The sequence below is a fragment of the Rhea americana genome, unplaced genomic scaffold (genome assembly GCF_003343005.1).
Source record: "Rhea americana isolate MKP2758 unplaced genomic scaffold, rheAme1 scaffold_90, whole genome shotgun sequence".
NCBI lineage: Eukaryota > Metazoa > Chordata > Aves > Rheiformes > Rheidae > Rhea > Rhea americana.
This window is the reverse complement of record NW_028187089.1, coordinates 1,648,895-1,668,107: the sequence shown is the minus strand read 5'-3', so window position 1 is coordinate 1,668,107 and position 19,213 is coordinate 1,648,895. Positions and strand designations below refer to the sequence as shown.

The 19,213-nt window shown below is 48.2% G+C and overlaps 1 protein-coding gene across 1 annotated transcript in view; it reads right to left on the bottom strand.

Moving 5' to 3' along the window:
* Positions 1 to 742: 742 nt before the first annotated feature.
* Positions 743 to 19,213, bottom strand: part of LOC146584679 (Krueppel-like factor 5) — a 37,271-nt gene continuing 18,800 nt past the window's right edge. The window contains exons 2-5 of the mRNA XM_085324388.1: positions 18,461 to 18,505; positions 14,178 to 15,081; positions 9,360 to 9,419; positions 743 to 5,448 (exon numbers count right to left, since the gene is read on the bottom strand). Of these exons, the coding sequence (XP_085180514.1) occupies positions 5,270 to 5,448; positions 9,360 to 9,419; positions 14,178 to 15,081; positions 18,461 to 18,505 (1,188 nt within the window). The 3' untranslated portion in view covers positions 743 to 5,269. The remainder of the gene's footprint in view (positions 5,449 to 9,359; positions 9,420 to 14,177; positions 15,082 to 18,460; positions 18,506 to 19,213) is intronic.

Here is a 19,213-nt window from a genome sequence, read left to right as displayed (position 1 = left end):
GAACTTCTGGTGGTTCAGTTTGTGCCCATTGCCTCTTCTCCTGTCACATGGGACAACTGAAAAGAGTTTGTCCCTGTCCCCTTGACACCCTCCCTTCAGGTACTTAAAACACATTGATAAGATCCCCCTCAGTCTTCTCTTCCCCGGGCTAAACAGGCCCAGCTCTCGCAGCCGTTCCTCACAGGGCAGGTGCTCCAGCCCTCTGATCATCCTCGTAGCCCTGTGCTGGACTCTCTCCAGTAGCTCCATGTCTTTCCTGTCCTGGGGAGCCCAGACCTGGATATCATCCCCGAGATGAGGCCTCCCCAGGGCTGAGTAGAGGAGCAGGATCACCTCCTTCGACCTGCTGGCAACATTCTTCCTAATGCACCCCAGGAGACCATTGGTCTTCTTGGCCACAAAGGCACATTGCTGGCTCATGGTCAACTTGTCATCCACCAGCACTCCCAGGTCCTTCTCTGCAGAGCAGCTCTCCAGAAAGTCAGCCCATATTCTCAAACACATACACACACACACACGCACACACACACACACACACACGCCTTCCCACCTCTGCTGGGTAGCAATCAGCTTGCCTGGCCAAACCACAGCCCAGCAGCGCCTGGTCACTTTAGCTTCAAGTTTCTGAGCCCCTGCGTCAGCCACAGTCCCAGCAATGCTGAGCCACCAAGGGCAGCAGCTAGCCTGCGCAAGAACAGCACTTACAAGGRGTGGGAGCAGAAGCAACACCTAGGCTCCATGTGATAAAATTTTATTACAAAATATTAGATAGATTAATAGTCGTAAAGGAGTTTTGTGGGGAGAGAGGTTATGTAACAAACAAAAACATCACCAGAAAATAAACCTTCCACCCAAGTTTTCCAGGTCCCAATTTTTTTTTTCATGTTGTATTCATCTTGGACAATAGACAATCACTTTCAATCCACATACAAACRAGATAGGCAATACAGTGCTTTTTCCTATTTACAGAGATTCCTCCCACTATGATACAAGCTCAGCAGAGACGAAGAGACCATCTCCCGTTTCTCCCTGCTGATGAAATGCCRGGTAAGTCACCCCTATTTGTTCTGCACGAAGCACAGGAACACTTGCAGTGTGCCTGCCGAGGAAAGAGCTAGTATTCTTTCCAGCTTTTTCCAATGGCCCAGTCACCTAAAGGCCCACAAATGAGGACATGGGATAAACGGACCTTCATTCTGCTGTGGTTAGCACCTCCCTACCTACACCTTAGGGCTCTGAGCTTCTTTCCCAAGGGAAAGAAGAGCTTTGCTCTGTCAGCATCACCCCTCATCTCCCCTGGTTGTYTTGTTGGGCTCAGGAGCAAATGGCATTTGACCACTGCAAACGTCAGTGAAATGCAGTAATAGAAGCTGTCCATTTCCTGCACACAAGAAAATAAAGGCAGAARAAAAAAGGCTAAGGCTTGTGGTTTTCAAGCATTTTTGTTTTTAAGCGTTGCCTTTGTGCTAGTAAAATATTTGCATATCAGCATTTTGTATGCAGACCAGAAGTGACATATGGGAAGCACTACTGGAGTACAATGTTTTTTAAGATACTTCTCCTCCCTTCAAATAATTTCAAATGCAAATATAYACACACACACACACAGATGCCTAGGTGACGATGAGCAGGTGCATTTTTTCTGTAGAGAAAAAAACATCATCAGGAAAAATATTCAAAATTCCCCTAGGAAACAAATTTAAAACTGCCTGTTGAGTTTGGGGAATTTTACCATACTTTAGTAAACCCAGACTATGGACCTTGCCAGCACACTGCAACAAAGGAGAAGAAAAATAGCATAAGGGAGAAAAGCTACGGGAGGGGAAAAAAAGAAAAAGACAGTGAAACCCCTCTGACAGGGACAAGGCTGTGGGATAACCCCACAACTGGCCGAACGGCTCATGTAGTGACCATGCTGGCCATTTGCCCAAAGCCTGGCAGGAAGGCTGGGGTGGCGAGGGCACCCTGAGTGTGGCTGRGCAAACGAGGCTATGGCTAAGCTTCCCAGGATCCACGTCTCCCAACCACRAAGTGCTCCTGGAACAGCCTCTCCTCGTGCCTTGCTAAGGAACACRGGACACAGCTTTTGGTCTCCGACTCACGCCATCAGGACGTGCAGCCACTCCAGGTGCACGTGAGCACAAGAGGCACCAGGTGACAACRTTTTCCTGCCCTAAGGTTGTATTTTGCAGGAACGTGGGGACTGCTGTAACCATACATGGAGATACAGCTCCCACAGGGAACAGAGCAGATTACAGTGCCCCAGGCTTAGTTTGCAAGAGCTCACAATGCAAAACACTGCACTCACGGAGCGGCTGAACGTGCACCAAGCGATGTCTGGGTGGGGCCAAGCAGGTCCCAGCATGGCTGCTTTGGATTCCCACCAACACCATTGAATCAGCCTGAACTTCCTGGAGACACTGGCTGAAACTGGCTGAGGCATCTGCAGTGTTACCCTGAAATACCTGTGATGTGAGCTAAACCTACCTTGGAAGGAAGGGGAATTTGTCTCTCTCTCTCTCTCTGTGTGTGTGTGTGTGTGTGTGTGTGTATGCATATGTGTGCATGCACGTGTGCCCATGTGTACACATGCAAGCACACTCACCATACACTTGGAACAGCCACCACCCTTGGAAGGGATTTTCTTCCATAGTAAGAGACTCTCCCTGTTTGCCCTGACTCTCTCTAGACTCTGCTCTGTGGGTCACTGCCTCTGAAGAGAAGCAAGTGGCTTACTAAGGCAAAACCAGCAGCATCTGCATGCAGTGTAAGAGCTTTAGGCCATGCACCACTCAGAAACCACTCTTCATTTTGCAGGGAGATGGCACTAGATGGCTAAATCATTTGCTAGGATCTGCCTGATCTCAGAGATCAGATGGGGAAAAAAAAAGAAAGGAATCTAGTTTACAACAGCAGCACCAGGAAGGCCTCACCCTGTGCCCTGAAGGGGACTGTGTCCCCAGGGCAAACATGGACCCCCCCACCCTGCCCCCTCCAGTTGACAAGGTACATGGCAAAAGACTGCATTTGTTAGGATAATACGCACAGGGCACCTGCTGACCCCCAGGGAGCTGTGCAGGCATGTGATAAAAGAAGAGCTGGAGAAAGGACAGGAGGGACATCCAAAGTTTCACGCATGGGCTCAGACCTTGTCTGTTGTGGTTACAGTTAGGAGAATCTCATTTATGAGCCAGACTCTCCAGTCCTTGTTTAAATATGGCTGCTATTAATCACCATCAAGAGGGTGCTGGCATCAAAGCCTCTGGAAAGTCAAAGGCACCAGAGTTTCCCAGCCAGTCAGACAGACACACAACCAAGCAAGACAGCCTGAAGCTCTGAGGCCAAGATAGGAGCGGAGCTCAGCGTGCCAAGGCATGAACTTAAGACCTGGTCATGGCCTCAGTGTTGAGGTTTGGAAAACCTTTTCCACCCACTGCCATGAGAAGTCACTCAAGTTGGATTCCAGGAATTTAGCATAGCTGGGGTCTGAATCATGGCCTTAGTTCACCCCTCCTCTCCCCCTCTCCACATTGACTAGTTACACAGGAAGATTAAACAGCACTTCATGAAGAACAGCTCAGCTCTTGTACCGCACAACAGGCCCCCTGGGCATCTCACCACAGCTCTGCACCTCCAGTCCCAGGCATGTAATCCCAAAGCCTATAATGTGCACACACATCCCAAATTCTGCCCTTCCCTCAGCTCTTGTCATGCCAGACTGGCTGCGTTCGTTGCAGGTGTGATCAGTTTTATTTATCCAAGGCAAAGGGTGACCAGGAACGTTGCTGGAGTTTTTGGGTAACGTGCAGTTCAGCAGTGGAGGGGGCGGGGGATAGGAGCCCTTTGAATTTCCGCTGTCTGAAGATGTCGTGGTTCAGCGTGGCCTTTCAGTCCATTTTGTGAACACTTGTCACAGTCTGAACATTAGTTACATTTGTTCAAGGAAGAATAAAAGAGAAGGGGGGAAAAAATCAATATTCTGTTGAACACACCAGGCCCATTATTTGTTCCTGATTTATTTATTACCTACAYGGCTGCTGTTTAAATTGGCATGGCCTAGTTCTTGTTCTGCCTAAGTTTAACCCCTGGTAGGCTTTGAAGAATAGATGATGTGCCCCATACATCATGGCACCATAAGGAAGATGAGGGAAGGTGCCTTACAGAGCCTGAGGCTGTGAATCTGTGAGGTAGGTAACAGGATTATAAGCCAAACAGTAGGATTTATCAGAATTTGTTTCAAAGATGCTTTTTTTTTGGTTTCCTTTCTGTCTGAACATGGTGAAACAACAACAGTAAAAGACCAATGTGATTGGCAATGATTGGTTCCTTGTGTGTGTGTGTGTGTGTGTGTGTGTGTGTGTTCAAGGCGTGAGCGGAACCTTCGCAGTGCATCTTGGAGAAAGGCACATTGTATTCTGGGAAATCAGAGTTTTACAGGTGGGTTTTTGCAGTCCCCTGGTTGGCTCCAAGACCCACCCTGGTCCTCCCAGGGACACCTGAAGTCAAAATTCATCTTGGAAGCAGAAATGCTAAGGACACAACCATAAAACCTGGCCAAGCAGGGCAGATATTCACAGCCCCCAGTGAGCTGACTCCTAGAAAACCACAGATGGAATCAGTGAGACTTAGATGATGGCTTTTGTCATCTACTTTTGTGCTGTCCCTTGCTTGAAGGCATGTCAGGTGGGTATTTCATACACCCATTCTTCTGTGCCCACACAGAGACTGGGATTGTCAATCGAAACAGCCCTGGGCATGTGATCTTGTTAACGAATGTCACAGGTGCCATATCCATGGCCATGGCATGGAACAGTCCAAGAGGATTGCACTGACAACTTGACGTGAAACCTCTCATGCACAGGCAGTCTAACAACCTGTCACAACCCTCCTTGTTCTCACCAAAGACACTGCCCTGAAAAGGGAAAAAACATCCCAATGAGCTTGAGACATGAATGACAGTCGCTCCTGAGTGACAAATAAATAGCAGATTTGCTGGAAGAAAGCACTTTGCAATCCAAGGCCCGTCTCCCTCGTGCTGCAGGGAGGCTTGTCACAAGATTAGTCTGTAATTATTATTCTTTTTTAATGAATTTTTTTTTAAAAACAGAAATGATGGGGACAGAGTTTGTGGAGGGGACATGTCCACTGTCCCTGCCCTGCTGGTTGATCACAGCATAGTTTTGTTCCTATGTACAGGAAGAGGAGAGGTTCCTCGGAAAAGAAAGAGTTCCAGCTGCTCCTTGAGGAGAGGTGGCGAATGAGGCAGCTCCTAATTCTGATGCCGCTTCATGTGAAGAGCCAGATGGTCTGAGCGGGAGAAGCACCGGCCACAGGCTAAACACTTAAAGGGTTTGGCACCTGTGTGCTTCCGGTAGTGCCGGGTCAGCTCGTCAGAGCGGGCGAAGCGCCAGTCACAGCCTTCCCATGTGCATTTGTAGGGTTTCTCCCCTGCAGGAAAAATCCACAGGTAAGTCGCAGGCTGTGCAACCAAAGAGTGCAAGAGCTAGGACTTGTACAACCACTCATCTGCCTGGCCAGCGACCTCCCAGACACCCATCCCTTCATCTCAGAAGTCCTTCCAAGAGCTGAGAGATCTCTTATGAGATGGATGTTCATTTGTAGGCTGGTTGCTTGGTTAAAGGCACTCAGGTCATTGAAGGCTAAGAAATGCTTGCTCATGTTTGGAGACCTCCAAACAAGCATTGTTTGGAGGTCTCCTCCAGCACTACCTGTTCTAGAGCTGCCCAGCTGCAGAATGAAGCATTTGATCGTGCTGATGCTTTACACTGCCAGGGTTCATTTTCTTATTAGGGTTAGCTGAAAGGCTGTACACAGCCAGTTGCCACTGAGGGGCCATAAATTGTTAAGCAATTGTGGCAACCTGGTCTTGTTCATCTACTCCTTCCCCTTTGCTTTCTGGGCTTGATATCTACTAACTGCTTCTTTTTCAGATACATCCTTCTTAGAGGGCTACCAATTCKGAAGGCTGGTACACTCACTCCTGCCAGTTTCCCCAGTTATGCAGAGCATTTCTGAGTAGAAACTTTTCTGCAATTTTTTTTCCATTAAAAGGCCAAAAATTTGTTTGGAAAATTTTGCTACTACTCTGGGGAGGGGTCATCGTGAGAAAGAAGGGAGTTGTGCCATTTAAATTTTTCTCAGCATCTTGCACTTTTGAACCAACCWTCTAATTCTCTCTGCCTCAAAGTTCAGCCCTTCATAGCTTGGTGTACACAAAATCTGGTGTTTTCTTCAGAGCATTTGGATGACGTAGTGCTTCCAGCCTCTCCTCCCCACTTCCCCCCCCCCCGCCTTACACACCTATCCCCAAACTGAAATCAGTTACATTGAGCAACTTCTCAGCCAGCTGGTAACTGGGCTGTAAAAGACTGTGCCCGCTTCCAACTCCCGTCATGCCTACGCTGAAGAGCTGAACCCTGGCTGCAGCCCTCTCTGTGCATGGGTGTGGTACTCTCAAATATTAGCCCTCACTCTTAACAGCCTGAACAAGCAGGCAGAGTTCAGGGAATGTGCTGACTTTCCCGACCTCAAATATTTACCATTTCATTGGCCAATTGCTGAGCGTACCATCACAGCATGAGTGCACGTACACATGCACCATGCATGCACAGGCATGTGTGTTGCGCACTGACATGCTTCCCCAGTGAACGGCTGTTCCTCCTCCCCCTCCTCGTGTGCTGGATAGGCTGCAGATTTGCACAGGAAACAGAAATCTTAGAGMCACGGCAACATCTGCAATGTCTCGCGTACACCCTACAACATATTCCAGGGTTTGAGAGCAGAGACATATGAACCTGGAGCACACAGGGCACTGAGACCACATCTTGCTCCCCAAAAAGCTCCTAGTCTCTACACTGTGGGGAGAAGATAGCTGTATTTTTATGACTCAGGTAAATACAGAACTCAAAGTCAATTTACAAGCAGCACGCTGGGTATTTTACGGTATGCTGGGGATCTCTGGGGTTTTGTCATCATCCGTGTTAGCATGCTAAGACAAAGACAGGATTTGCTCTGCTCAGCCACAGACATTGTCCCAGCCAGGTCACCTGGCTGGGTCAACCTTACCAAGGCCCTTTAGTTCCAAACAATAACAGGTTGATCTCCAGGATAGAAACAAAAYGCTTTCCATTGTCCCACAAGCTGGCTCCATCTCCCAGGACAGCACGGCAGGGCAAGCTCAAACAAAGGACCCAGACTGGCATTCCTAGCCCCTGGGAGGCGGGTGAGCAGCCATCGGGTTATATATTTAATCTCACAATGGCACCCAGGAAATGAATGGTGTCTCCAGGAGATGAATACAGCCCTGCCCATAGCAACAGGCAAACCACAAGAAAAGATCTTAGAGATCATGTACTTCTCAGCCCAGCTCCCATCAGGCGAGCAATCGAGAGAAAGGACATTATTAACCCTTCAAGTGATGGTGCTAATTCAGCATCAAGCACATTTATCTGGCAAGAATTCAGAGCTGCAGACAGGCTGCCCTGCCTTTGCAGCTCTGGTGATCTGTGTCCAGTGAGGCTGAGGCTATAAGCTGGACGTGGCCACCCTGAGCATGGCCATGGGAGAATCTGTAACTGATTCATCTGAGCTGTCTCTCAGTACAGCTCTTAGTGCAGGCACACCACTGGCTTCCTTTCTGCTGTTTTGAGTTCCCTTCTTTTGACCTTGCTAWCTACTCAGGTCACATCCTCTTTGGCTCTCTGCCCTTTCCACTTACAGCAGGTAATGCGGAAAAAGACGATCATACTTGGATTTCCAGCCTAGTTACTGTGAAACTCCCCAAAATGACTGCATTTTATTGGGTCCAAAAATGGCCCAATTTTGCTTGGATGCAACCACATATTGTAATCCGTAAGAATGGTGAATGTCTTATATAGGTCATATGTCTCTAGCCACAAAACTAACACTAGTGCTCTGAATGGAAGGGAAAAGGAGATCTTTAGTTTTAGAGAGCCCCAATGTAGCCCTGAAGACAACGCTTTTGTGACAACGTTTTTCACCACACAGCTTTAGGAGCTGTGACAATGCCCTTCCTGTTCCTTTCTTCTGCCCCTTCCGCGTTGTRCTCTAGCTTGCTCCTGCCCAGGGCCCTGCCAAAAAATATTATACCTCATGCACAAAGAAAATTTCTTTACCAGCTTGTTCAGAGAACTGATAAGATGAAAACAGAACAGAGCCAAGTGTGAGAACTGATTCCCAGCCTCAGGACAGGTTTTGTTCGTTGTTAATAAAAAAGAAAAGTGAACTCTGGGCCAGCTTAATTGCTTTCAGTAAAGATCAGCCCTTCTATAAAGGAGATTTATGAGGGCACCAATGGTTCCTGGACTAGCTGGGGATCTGATAAAGCTTCAGGTATAATAAATGCCTTGAATGCACAAGTGCCACTGAGCTAGGTTTGTTCAGGGCAAGCTGGTTATAGTGGGTATTCCTTTGTGTTAGTGACCATATTTACGCCACTAAGGGATGCATTTCTTTCCTCATTGCCAGCCCACTGCACCTTTGCCCTGGTCACAGCCATTCTGTACATCTATTCTGCAGCTAGTGARCCACTGGCACCAGCTGAAAATACAGCTGTCAGATACGAGTGGTCCGTGCAGCTGTTACACAAGGAGATACAAGAGGTTTCTTCCAGCCCTACTAAGAGCCCAGAAAACCCAGCTGTGTGAACACGAGGTATCTCTTTGGGAACTAAGGGAATGCTTGTCACAAAGAAGATAACCCCACTCTCTTTGRAGGTCATGTATATTGAACAGGTTGCCCAGAGAGGTTGTGGAGTCTCCTTCTCTGGAGATATTCAAGGCCCACCTGGATGCAACCCTGTCTAACATGCTCTAGGTGACCCTGCTTGAGCAGGGGGGTTGGACTAGATGATCTTCAGAGGTCCCTTCCAACCTTACTGGTTCTATGATTCTATAAGCACTTTAGGTAGTTTTTTTATTTTGGCTAAGCAGGATCAGACTTGGTTAGGATTTGGGAGATCTGGAAGGAAGAGTCCCAACATTAAAGTGAGTGATTAGGGGACATTTCCTTCTCCAAATCCATTGACTCAAGACCCTCCAAGAGCTCTCCAAAATCCTAGGCCATCCCTCAAGAAGGTAGATAAGCATACACAGCAATATAGATAAATTTAAAGCAGTATATTGCTATAACCCAGTACAACCATTGGGGATTCTCACCATTAACATCAACTTAATCAAACTGTACTCCTTAACCCAATAACCACCCTAGATCAATCTCCAGATATTTTTAATCAGCTCAGCAATATCATCACAGGTAGCCATGGAAACAGTATAAAAACTGTTGGGAGGCAGAGCCTACTGATGATKTGGTGTTCTTACCTGTGTGAGTCCTTTGATGTGCCTTGAGATGGGAGCTCTTGGTATAAACTTTTGTGCAACCTGCGAAAACAGAAAACACACATTTTCTCTGTGAAAAGGGGCTTTTGCTCAAACRAATCTAGAACTCTTATATTTGAGGTTACGGACAGAACAAGCATGAAAAGGACTCTGTGTAACAGTATGCAAATAAGTCCGTCTATACTAATTTTGTTTCAGCAGTAACTAAAGAACATCTGATCTCCAAATAAGACAGACTTTTACTACACTCTGTCTTGTCACACAGTTCTGAAACTCCTGTGTGTTGTGCTGGGAATGGAAGATTCATGAGACTTAAAGAAAGTCAGACTCAGCTTTCYAAAACCTCCCCTCCTCTGACCACACCACTGAAGCAGGATGAGAATACTGAATTCACTATTGTTAGTTTTTGGCTTTATGCTGCTTTTTGTCTTTCTGGATTCCAAGTATAACTGATATCACTATCGCAAGCCTTCGAGGAAGATATATTTTGTATTAGTCCCAGCACCAGTAGATGCAGCTGTAAATGTTCCAGGAAGCAGGAATGCTGAGAAGTTACAGCTCAGTTTTCAAGATTCAGAATAAAGCTTTCAGAAGATCAGACAAAGATATTTATTCAAAGAAACAGAAACACCATGATTTTGACAAAAATTTCAACAACAGACATATCAAAATTAATCATCGCAACTTCCTCATTTCGATACTGCTGCGCATTTCACTTAGATAAAGTTTAGGAAAACTCCTCAAATGAYTTTTATGGCCATATTTCATTTTGTTTTGACATATATATTCAAATATCTAAAGAAGCTTTTTGTTCATTTTTTGGAATTTCCAAATAGCATTATTTCTTTCAGAAACAGCCAAATTCCTTCCCAGGCTACTCAAATTCTGCTCCCTCACCTGTCTTGCTCAGGAGGTACAGGGAGCTCCTCTTAGTCCCCCTACCCTTCRGGATTCCAGACTCCAAATGCTTGGAGAGGTAGCTATATTTTCTGCTCTTCCTGTGATCTACAGATTCCCTATTTGTTGCCATTGAACTTCCCTGTCTTGTCTGCCCTTTGCAAAATATTGTATTTTCTTAGTACTGGAATTGCTACCAGCATAACCCCAAGTTTGCAGATGATGTTCACCATCCTGCCATATGGGTGCTCATAAGTAATTGATTAGCAGTGCCCCTCTGTGCTGGAATTTGCACAGGTAATAAGAAGAGTCCTTGCCCTAGAGAAGATCTGTATGGTTCTTGACTGAGAAAGACAGGCCCAAATCTAAACATGCCTGAGCTCTGAGGAAACCTGTGTTCCTCAGTGGATTTTTATTCATGGCCCCCAGCAATGGGCTGAATACCTCCTACCATCAGCAGTTTTTAATCAGCTTTGGTTCACAGCAACCTTCTCACAAGGAAATCTCCTGTCTGTCATCAGGGGTCTCAGCGCGTTAGATACRTTGCCACATCTGGTGGCAGCTCATGAAGATTTCATGGCATTAAAATGACCTAACACTACACTGTTGTTGGAGACAGTAGCCCAGAGCAGACTGCCACCTCCAGGCAAGTACTGGGGCTCTCTCTACACTGGGGCTGCAGCACTAGACCACCATGGCAGAATGGACACCATGGCATGAACATCCACAAGATGCTTGTATTAGCATMGTACTGAGGAACACATCAATAATGGCTTAAAGTAGCATAGATGGGATCTTAGGATTCTTAGTAGGAGCCAGTTTTTGTCCCACTGCTGGAGGTGGGCAGAACAGAGCTCATGTAAGCCTATGCTGAACCTTGTCTTTCTACCTGCAGCCAGGGTCTGTTTTGTCACTGCTTCCCAGTCACAAAGGCTGAACATGCTATATCGAGCCCAGTTTAGATACACCATTAAAGCCAATTAAAAAAAGATGTCCCCAGAACAGAGCATGTTCTCACTCAGTTGAATGGGAACTCTCTCCCTGCCATCCAGTGACTCCTGGCTGGATCTAACAGCTCCTGATTAGCAGGGATTTATTAGACTCACTCTCCCTTCCGAGTGATTGTACTCCCTGCCATGAAAATCAAAATGACTGATCAATACTTCCCCAGCCAAATTCTGGAAGCTTTCTTTTTTTTGAGACAGGATATTCCAGGCCCTCTGAGGCCCACAGCCTCACAAGCCAAGCAGGAAGGCTAGTAGCCAGCTTATGGAGCAGAAATCCCATTGGACATAACTCTATTCTTCCTCGTGGACTGCCTATCCCTTTTCAGCCTCCGGCATCAGAGAAAAGCTAACACTAACAGTAGCTAAAATGCTGAAAACTCATGGAGAGAAATGGTCTTTTTTACAATGGCACACAACTAGATTTAGCTCAGTTGGTTAGAGCATGGTGCTAATAATGCCAAGGTCGTGGGTCCGATCCCCAAACGGGCCACTCGTTTGAGGGTTGGACTAGATGATCTCCAGAGGTCCCTTCCAACCTTACCAATTTTATGAACTAGTCTGTGGAATTCTCTGGCATAAGATTTCACTGGCAACAASTGCTGAAGAAGATTAAAGCCTACCTCTACATTTCAACTCGTATCTGTTTGCACTTTTCTCCTAATGGACAACACAGCTGAAACAGGTTCAGGTGTAAACAGAAGCAAAGCAGGCTCGTGCCTATGGTAACTGACAGGAAGAGAAAGCAAAATGATGCTTTTTCCCCTGTGGCAGAACCCTGTTTGGCTACTCTTACTGAAGGAGAGATCAAGGTGTGGGGATTACCCCTTTCTTCCCCCCTCATCCTCCCAGAGAGGCCAACTTGGCTTGCAGTTTCTCCTTACAGCTCCCTGGTCCAGCCCTATACTTTCTCCTMCCTTTAATAGAAGCAGTCATGCCCACTTGACCTGATGGTCAACCAATTCAATTTTACTTCTAATGCTCTGAAGTCTCAGAGGTCTTTCATACCAGAGAGCTCAAGAAAGACATGAGCACGCATGAGGTGAAAGACTGCCTCCCCGCCAGGCATGGAAGAGGAGAGACCCAGAACAGTTTTCAAACAGGTTGCTTAGACCTGGAGGGAGCAGCACAGAGAAGCCAGAGCAGAATATTACTGAGCTGCATTTCCCAAGGAACATGTAGAAAAGTGTTGGAGCCACCACTTGGAAAATTAGATCAGGACTTTGGAAACAGATCTCCCCTGTTCATCCAGTTACTGGTGTGAATACAACATGCCTCCTGTCACTTCCTCGCTCAGACCACCTCAATAAGAACTGCTTTCCCTGCCATCAGTGCTGACTGGTTTAACCTCTACTTGAACCTCAGAGTAAAGGATTAGAGAAGCCCTCCACTTTCTCTGCACGCACACATCACCTGGAGCCACCCTGTGTTTATTTCAGTGCAGTTTTTCTGCGCCACAGATGTGGTCCTGCCTTGCTATGCAGGCCAAAATCCTGCTGAAAACAGGCAAGCTTTGCCCTGATGATGCATTCTTCAGCATGCGACTCTTGTTCTGATAAAAGCAGAGGAACTGTCAGTCTGTCTCAGAGCAGTGGTCCATTTGCACCAATATTCTGTTTCCCACAGTGACCAGCACAAGGTAAAAAATGGAGGACAAGCTGTTAACCACAAAAACATAGGTGCAGCTTCTGGCTCAGCAAGCCCCTAAMCTGAAGGCTGCCAAAGGCTGGGAGTGTGTAAGTAGGGAAAGACCTCTCTAAATATAACCCATTCTTGTATACTTCCTTGGTCATTCCTGGAGACAGGATCTGKGCTAGACAGGCCTCTGGGCTGACCTTTTATAGCCATTCTTGTGCCATGGAAGGAGCAAATTAATCTTGCAGGAGACATTTAGGAAATGACCTCCCCAATTCACACAGTCCTCATGGGAAAGTTTTTTGCTAATCCCCAACAGTTTGACACTAGAGGCTTAGCCCAGGAAGCAGGATGTCTGTGTCCCTTCATAAATGCTTGGTAATTTTCAAGCCCTCACTCTGGTGTCACTGGAGTTTCTCATGAGGGACACAACTCTCTTGCATGGCATGAATGAGAGTTTTCAGCAGCAGGTCCACAAGTTCCCTGGGCACAGTGCAGGAAAACCTGCAATATCTCCTCCCACAAAGTACCATGGCATTACARGTCTTCAGATGAATCTTTCCCTGCACATGGTCCTGTGATCAAGAGACACAAAGGGAACAGCTTCCCTTTGTGTCTGGTAGGCATGACACAGCTCCGGGCTGAACATTATCCGGAATGCCTTTCTACACCATCCTGATTCAATACATGAAGTTGCTGAATTATGACTCAGAGATAGTCAGCTCATTAGTCTCTTCGGAACAGGAAAGTTCAGATTCTATAGAAAGATTGGAAAGGCTGCTTACAGAAATCATTAGATGGTTTGCCACTCCAAATGGGACAATGGAAAGGAAAGGTTAGTCAGAAAGCCAACATGATTTCACCAGTGGAGAGCACAGAAGGGACATTCAGCTGTACAGGGATAGGCAAGGTCTGAGCAAAACAGGCAGCTGTCTAGGGCAGCAGATTTTCAGAAGCATTCCTTTGTTTTGTTGCAGCTCTCTGCCTCTCAAAGTYAGGCTTGCTGCTGCCACAGTGGGAAGGGAAAAAAGAAGGGAGGAAAAAAGGGCATCGGCCAGCACAGACGGGATCAGCATCTTTTTTACTCCCTTGGAAGCAACCTCACTTCCTTGGGACTCTCCACACAGCTCCATACCTCCCTTTATCATGCAGATAGACAAAGTCAATTCTGCTTAAACTCATGGGGAGACCCAAGAGAGATCTCAGTCTCAGTGTGTCAAGAAGGGACCCCAAAACCAAGTCAATGCAGCAGCCATGATCATACCTGGGTAATCGCAGTGATGGATCCTCCTTTTCTCCAGCTCAGGGTTGTTGCGTCTGTTGTATTTAGGGGGCTGCATGATAATGTGCCCTTGGGAGAGGGTCCCAAGGCCATTGGGGATTGGGGGAACCTGGGATGACTGGACCAGCTTCAGTCCAAAAGTGGCTTCATAGGATGGTGGGGGAGAGATGGTGTTGATGAGCTCTGGTTGATTTTCTGGGCTGCCAGGCTGTGAATTGGGGGGTGAGGGGGGCAGGCTCACTCCTGGAACAGGGTAAAACTGCCCTGTGATGTTGAAGTTTCCCTGTCCTTGGGACACATGCGGGTACTGCTTAACTGGCCCTCCTGGCTGAACAGGTCTGTGGAGCACACTGGACATGGCGTTACCTGTGGACATGGTGACACCGCTGAGAGAGTTGATGGCTGTGGTGCTGTTGGAGGAGGGTGTCATAGTGGTAATGTCAGCGCTTCCATTGCCAAGAGGCATCTGATAAAGCTGGGCTTGCTGTGGACTGGTAGATAAGGGGATGTCAGAGGGCATCTCTTGCTTGATGAAGATGTTGTTCACTGCCACTGACTGGGGCATGCTGAAGACGCTGGTGAAATCAGGTAGGGTCTGTGTGGAGCCAGAGGTGGAAGAACAGGGCTGGGCAAAGCTTGTGCCAGGCTCTGTTTTGATCTGAGGGAATGGCGTCATAGGTTTGGGTGGTCGGTAAAGTCCAGTGCGCAGGTGTGTCGTATCTGGCAGAATCACATTGATGTTCACACTGTATGGTGTAGAAGTTGGCTTCTCTGTTGAGAAGAACTCATCAACCACTGAGGCACTCTCCCGGCGATATTTCTTGTCTGGTATCATTGGAATGGGTGGCACCTGGTTTGAAAGATACTTGTCCATCTCAGACCGTGCCTGTGGTGACAGATACAGAAGACAGAATTGGTGAGAAGGGAGCTTTACACACTAGGTGAGAGTTCAACAAGAACTTAAACTAGAAGAACATTGAGAGAGCAGCAAGGATGGCCCCAGAGTCACAAATGGGTGAGATCTGGATTCTGTCTCTGACTCGGCTAGACTCCCCTGTGGTGAGTCACTCAATCTGTCTTCTGTCCTACTTCCCTCCTATCTGTCTGCATTGGTAGCAAAGGGTACGCTAATCAAGAGGATATAATTATGAGAAAGATACAGCTTGATAAAGAGCCAAGCTTTTGGTACAGTATTTTAGTCATACAAATAAGAATTTAATACTAGAATGAGACGAAATCAGAAACCCTGCTTGAGTCACTCTCATTCTTTGGATATGTTTGGAGCTGGGGCTGCAGCTCACCTTAGAAATGTTGACTCTGGTCTGCTTTTAACTCAGCAGCCTGAGGTGTATTACATTTTATTCTACAAGACTAACGTGGGTAACATCTTTAATTAATTGAGAGTAACCTGAGCTACAGCCATAGCAACTTAAGTGATTTGGGCAGTAATTCAATGAACTGTGAGCCTAAAATGGAGACTGCTAGGCATTTTATTACTGTCATGTCTGTGTAAAGTGATCCAGCTCTTACTTAATCTTTTGTTTAGTTCCAGTTTTTTAGGGTTCTTTTTACAAGTGTGGGTTCTCCAAGCTAACAAGACCTCTAGCTTAGACTATCACCACTTGTCAGATCTTTCTCTCCTGGTTCATGTCTGATGTGGCATCCCACTGGATCCAGGCCCAGTAACTCAGCAGCCTGATGGAGCAATCTGCTAGGAAATTCATCTCCTGGCATTTGATGACTCAAGTTCTGCTCTTTGTGGTTAGAGATACCACTGTTAATACTCCTCTATAAAGCTACAGCCTTTAATTACGTGGTTATCCGTGTGTCACACTCACTGGAAAGCCCTCGTAGACCCATTCATATGTAGAAGAGCTGGCAAAACCACCTGGTTTCCCTGGCAGAGCCTGCAGTGCACTTCAAGAGAGCAAGCTGATCTCACCTCACGCCCAGCACACTTGAGCTGAAGGTTTTGCAGCTCTGAACTATGCTATTGGAGTGCAATGGGCCAAAGTCATCCCTGTTGCAACTTTGTTGCTTTTCATAAAGCTGGACTAGACCCAAGTTACTTTCCTCACCCTTCCCAATGAAACACATCACATGTGCTTCCAGCTAATTCAGAGAGCCTTTGCACCTCTACAAGCCACACCGGCAATGCCTGGGTAAGCTGGCTTCCACCCAGTCACAGGTACATGCCAAATACTACCTCTTCTATAGGGGTAGTGTGTGCAAGGTGCAGCAAGCGCAGAGCAGCAGGACTTGGAAGTGCGATGCTGCAGCGCAGCTGTACACATTGCATTGGAACTGAGCACGCTGCACTGGGACTGTACTTTCGAAACAGCACTCACTGCACTGCAAGTGGGTACACACTGCGCTGTGAATCTTATACTGCGTTGGGGGTCAACAGATATGCTGAAGCTCCAAACCCAACATTATTTAAACTGCACCACCATCTCCAGTACCTCCATCCTAATCAGAAGGTTCATGCATCCTCATCTGGTGCACTCTGCATGCCATCCACATTTGGGGAAGCCCGAAAGCTCCCTGCTCTCATGAAAGAAAGCTGTAACAGAGGAGGGTGGCTAATGTGCTGGCACAGACAGCTTCTGTTGCATCCTAATCTAACTACTTCCGCTCAAAGCAGTGCTGCCTCCAGCAACACCTACCCAGTGCTCCAGTGAGGAAACTCGGGATCAGACATCCCAAGCATACCCTAGAACTAGTGTTGGGGAGAGATGGGTGTAAAGTGTCACATACTTCCAACACAGATATCAGGAACCGGTCCAGAAACATTTCAGGGAGTCATTTAGATTTGAACTCCTGATTTACTCTCCCCTTGCCTGCTTTGCCATTTCTAACCGTGGTCCTTCCTCAGGGGAGAACCATGACAAAACCTCAGAGCTGAACCCTGCATACTCCTGCCTCTTCTAGCACTATACACCTACACTGGCACTTTATTTTTACCCTTGGGAGTCAGCTTGCTGCTAGATAGTACCTGAGGCTCTGAATGCCACACATACCYGAGCAATGAAATGGCCCACTTGCTAGGAGTGGGGGAAAGAGGGAAGTGGTGGATACCTTTTACTTCTAGAGTTCCCTTATCTCTGGCATTTAAGTTTCTCACGTTCAGTTCCCACCTCCCCCACCTCTATTAGGTCCTTATACAGCAGGTGGCCAGACAAGCATATGGATGTAGAAAAGTAGATGATAGACTCCTAACTTCAGATCTTCAGCTGCATTCTCAGCCAGAGACCCCCCTATCTACCTACTAACACTATCCACCCCTGTGTACCATCAATCCCTAACCAGTGTCTCCCAATCTCCTTTTCTGTCATAACCACCCCTACCTGCACAGCAACGTCTCCCTCCTGCCATTCCAGTGAAGCCTGATAAATCCACTTCTCCTGATCCTGATCAGCCCCAGGGTCCTGGGGAAAGGGGGTGTTAAGGTGTAGCAGATCAGGACAGCGAGCGATGGGATTTCACAGGAAAGGATGCCAGCCCTGACTTTAGCTGTAGACCTGCTGGCTAGTGCAGGACCAGCCCAGGAGGGTGAAGGACCCGCCCTGGTGGAATGCAGATTGTCATAATGCTGCTTTATGTATTAGAGTTATGACATGACCCCCAAGGGCTCCAGTGTGCTTTGAAGAGGGAGGAAGGGGCACTCTCTTTGTTTGTGGCCCAGGAGTGCCTAGCAACCCTMGTCAGCTCTGGCACTGCTTGTGCTAGGTGCTGAGCAAACATCAAATACCAAGCCACTTGTCTAAGCAGCTCCCACCCACCACTTTACCCAAAAATCAACTCTGTAGCCCACAGCTGGCACAATAGCTGGGATGACTAAGTACTGGGTGCTTTCCTGACATGCCTGGTTGGGATCCAGCTCAACTGTCTTGAATGCAGGTGTCTCTGAGCTGTCACTTAGGGCTCTTTTTACAGTCTATGCTGCTCCAGCAGGCACAGTTACTGTAGGCCCAAGAACAACTGACCTTGCCTTAAAGGAGATACCTACAGCAGCTAGCACAGATGGAGACACCAACAGCTGAGTGGGAGGAGTCCACCCTGGGGACAGTGTGGGAACTCAAGGGTGGGTGGGGATGCCAGTGTGTCCTTGTCACTCTATCTGGGTCCTCAGGGGACTACCRGAGGTCCTCCACCAAGAGGAGAGGGTGAAAGGGTCCCAGGGGAATTGCCTGCAGGCTCTAGGATAGCTTTTGGAGGCAGGGCAGAAACATGCAGATGAGGAAGTAGTGAGGAAAGCTCTTCACCTCCAGAATGAGCGGCATTCGCTGTTCCATCCTCATGGGGTGAAGCTGTGGAGTAAACACAGCTGGGTTAGCAGGGCGGCACACGTCAGCTCGGGAACAGCRGGCACTCCCGTGCCCAGCTCCCACACTGGCCCTGCCGTCCCACCATGGGGAGCAGGGGGGCACACCTCCCCCCAGCCCTCACAGGCCATGCCCGCCTCAAACAGCCCGGTGCACCGGAGCCCACCACCCTGCCACGGCCTCCCCCATCGCCCACCTCCCTCCCGTCCACCCTCGGGGCCTGCAGCATCCCCCAGGCCACCAGGGGCCACTGGTTGCCTGGCGACGGTTGCTAGGCAGCGCCAGGCCAGAGCGCCACCCTGCCTGGAAGCGCCGTGCTGCCCCCTGCAGCCCCGGAGGAGCAACTGCATGGGGGCGGGGCTAGCGCCTCCTGGGCGGGGATTGGTCCTGTGGGCGGGACTGGCTGTGGGCAGGGCGCGGCAGGCGCCATGTTTGTGCCGGGCCTGGCAGCCCAGGCCCCCATGGGCAACCAGCGCCTGCAGCACCTGTGCCACGTGGCGGGCGCCTGGGTGCGCTGCCCGCATCCCGCACGCCCGCAGGCTCGGCAGGCAGAGCTTCTGCCCCTTTTGAAGTGGTATTTGCAGAGCCACAAAGCAAAACCACAGCGCCAGGCTGGCGTGAGCTCTGTGGTGGAGATTTTTCCCCTCTAAGGCCTTCACTGGCCAGCTCTAGAGTACATCTCCAAAAAAAAAA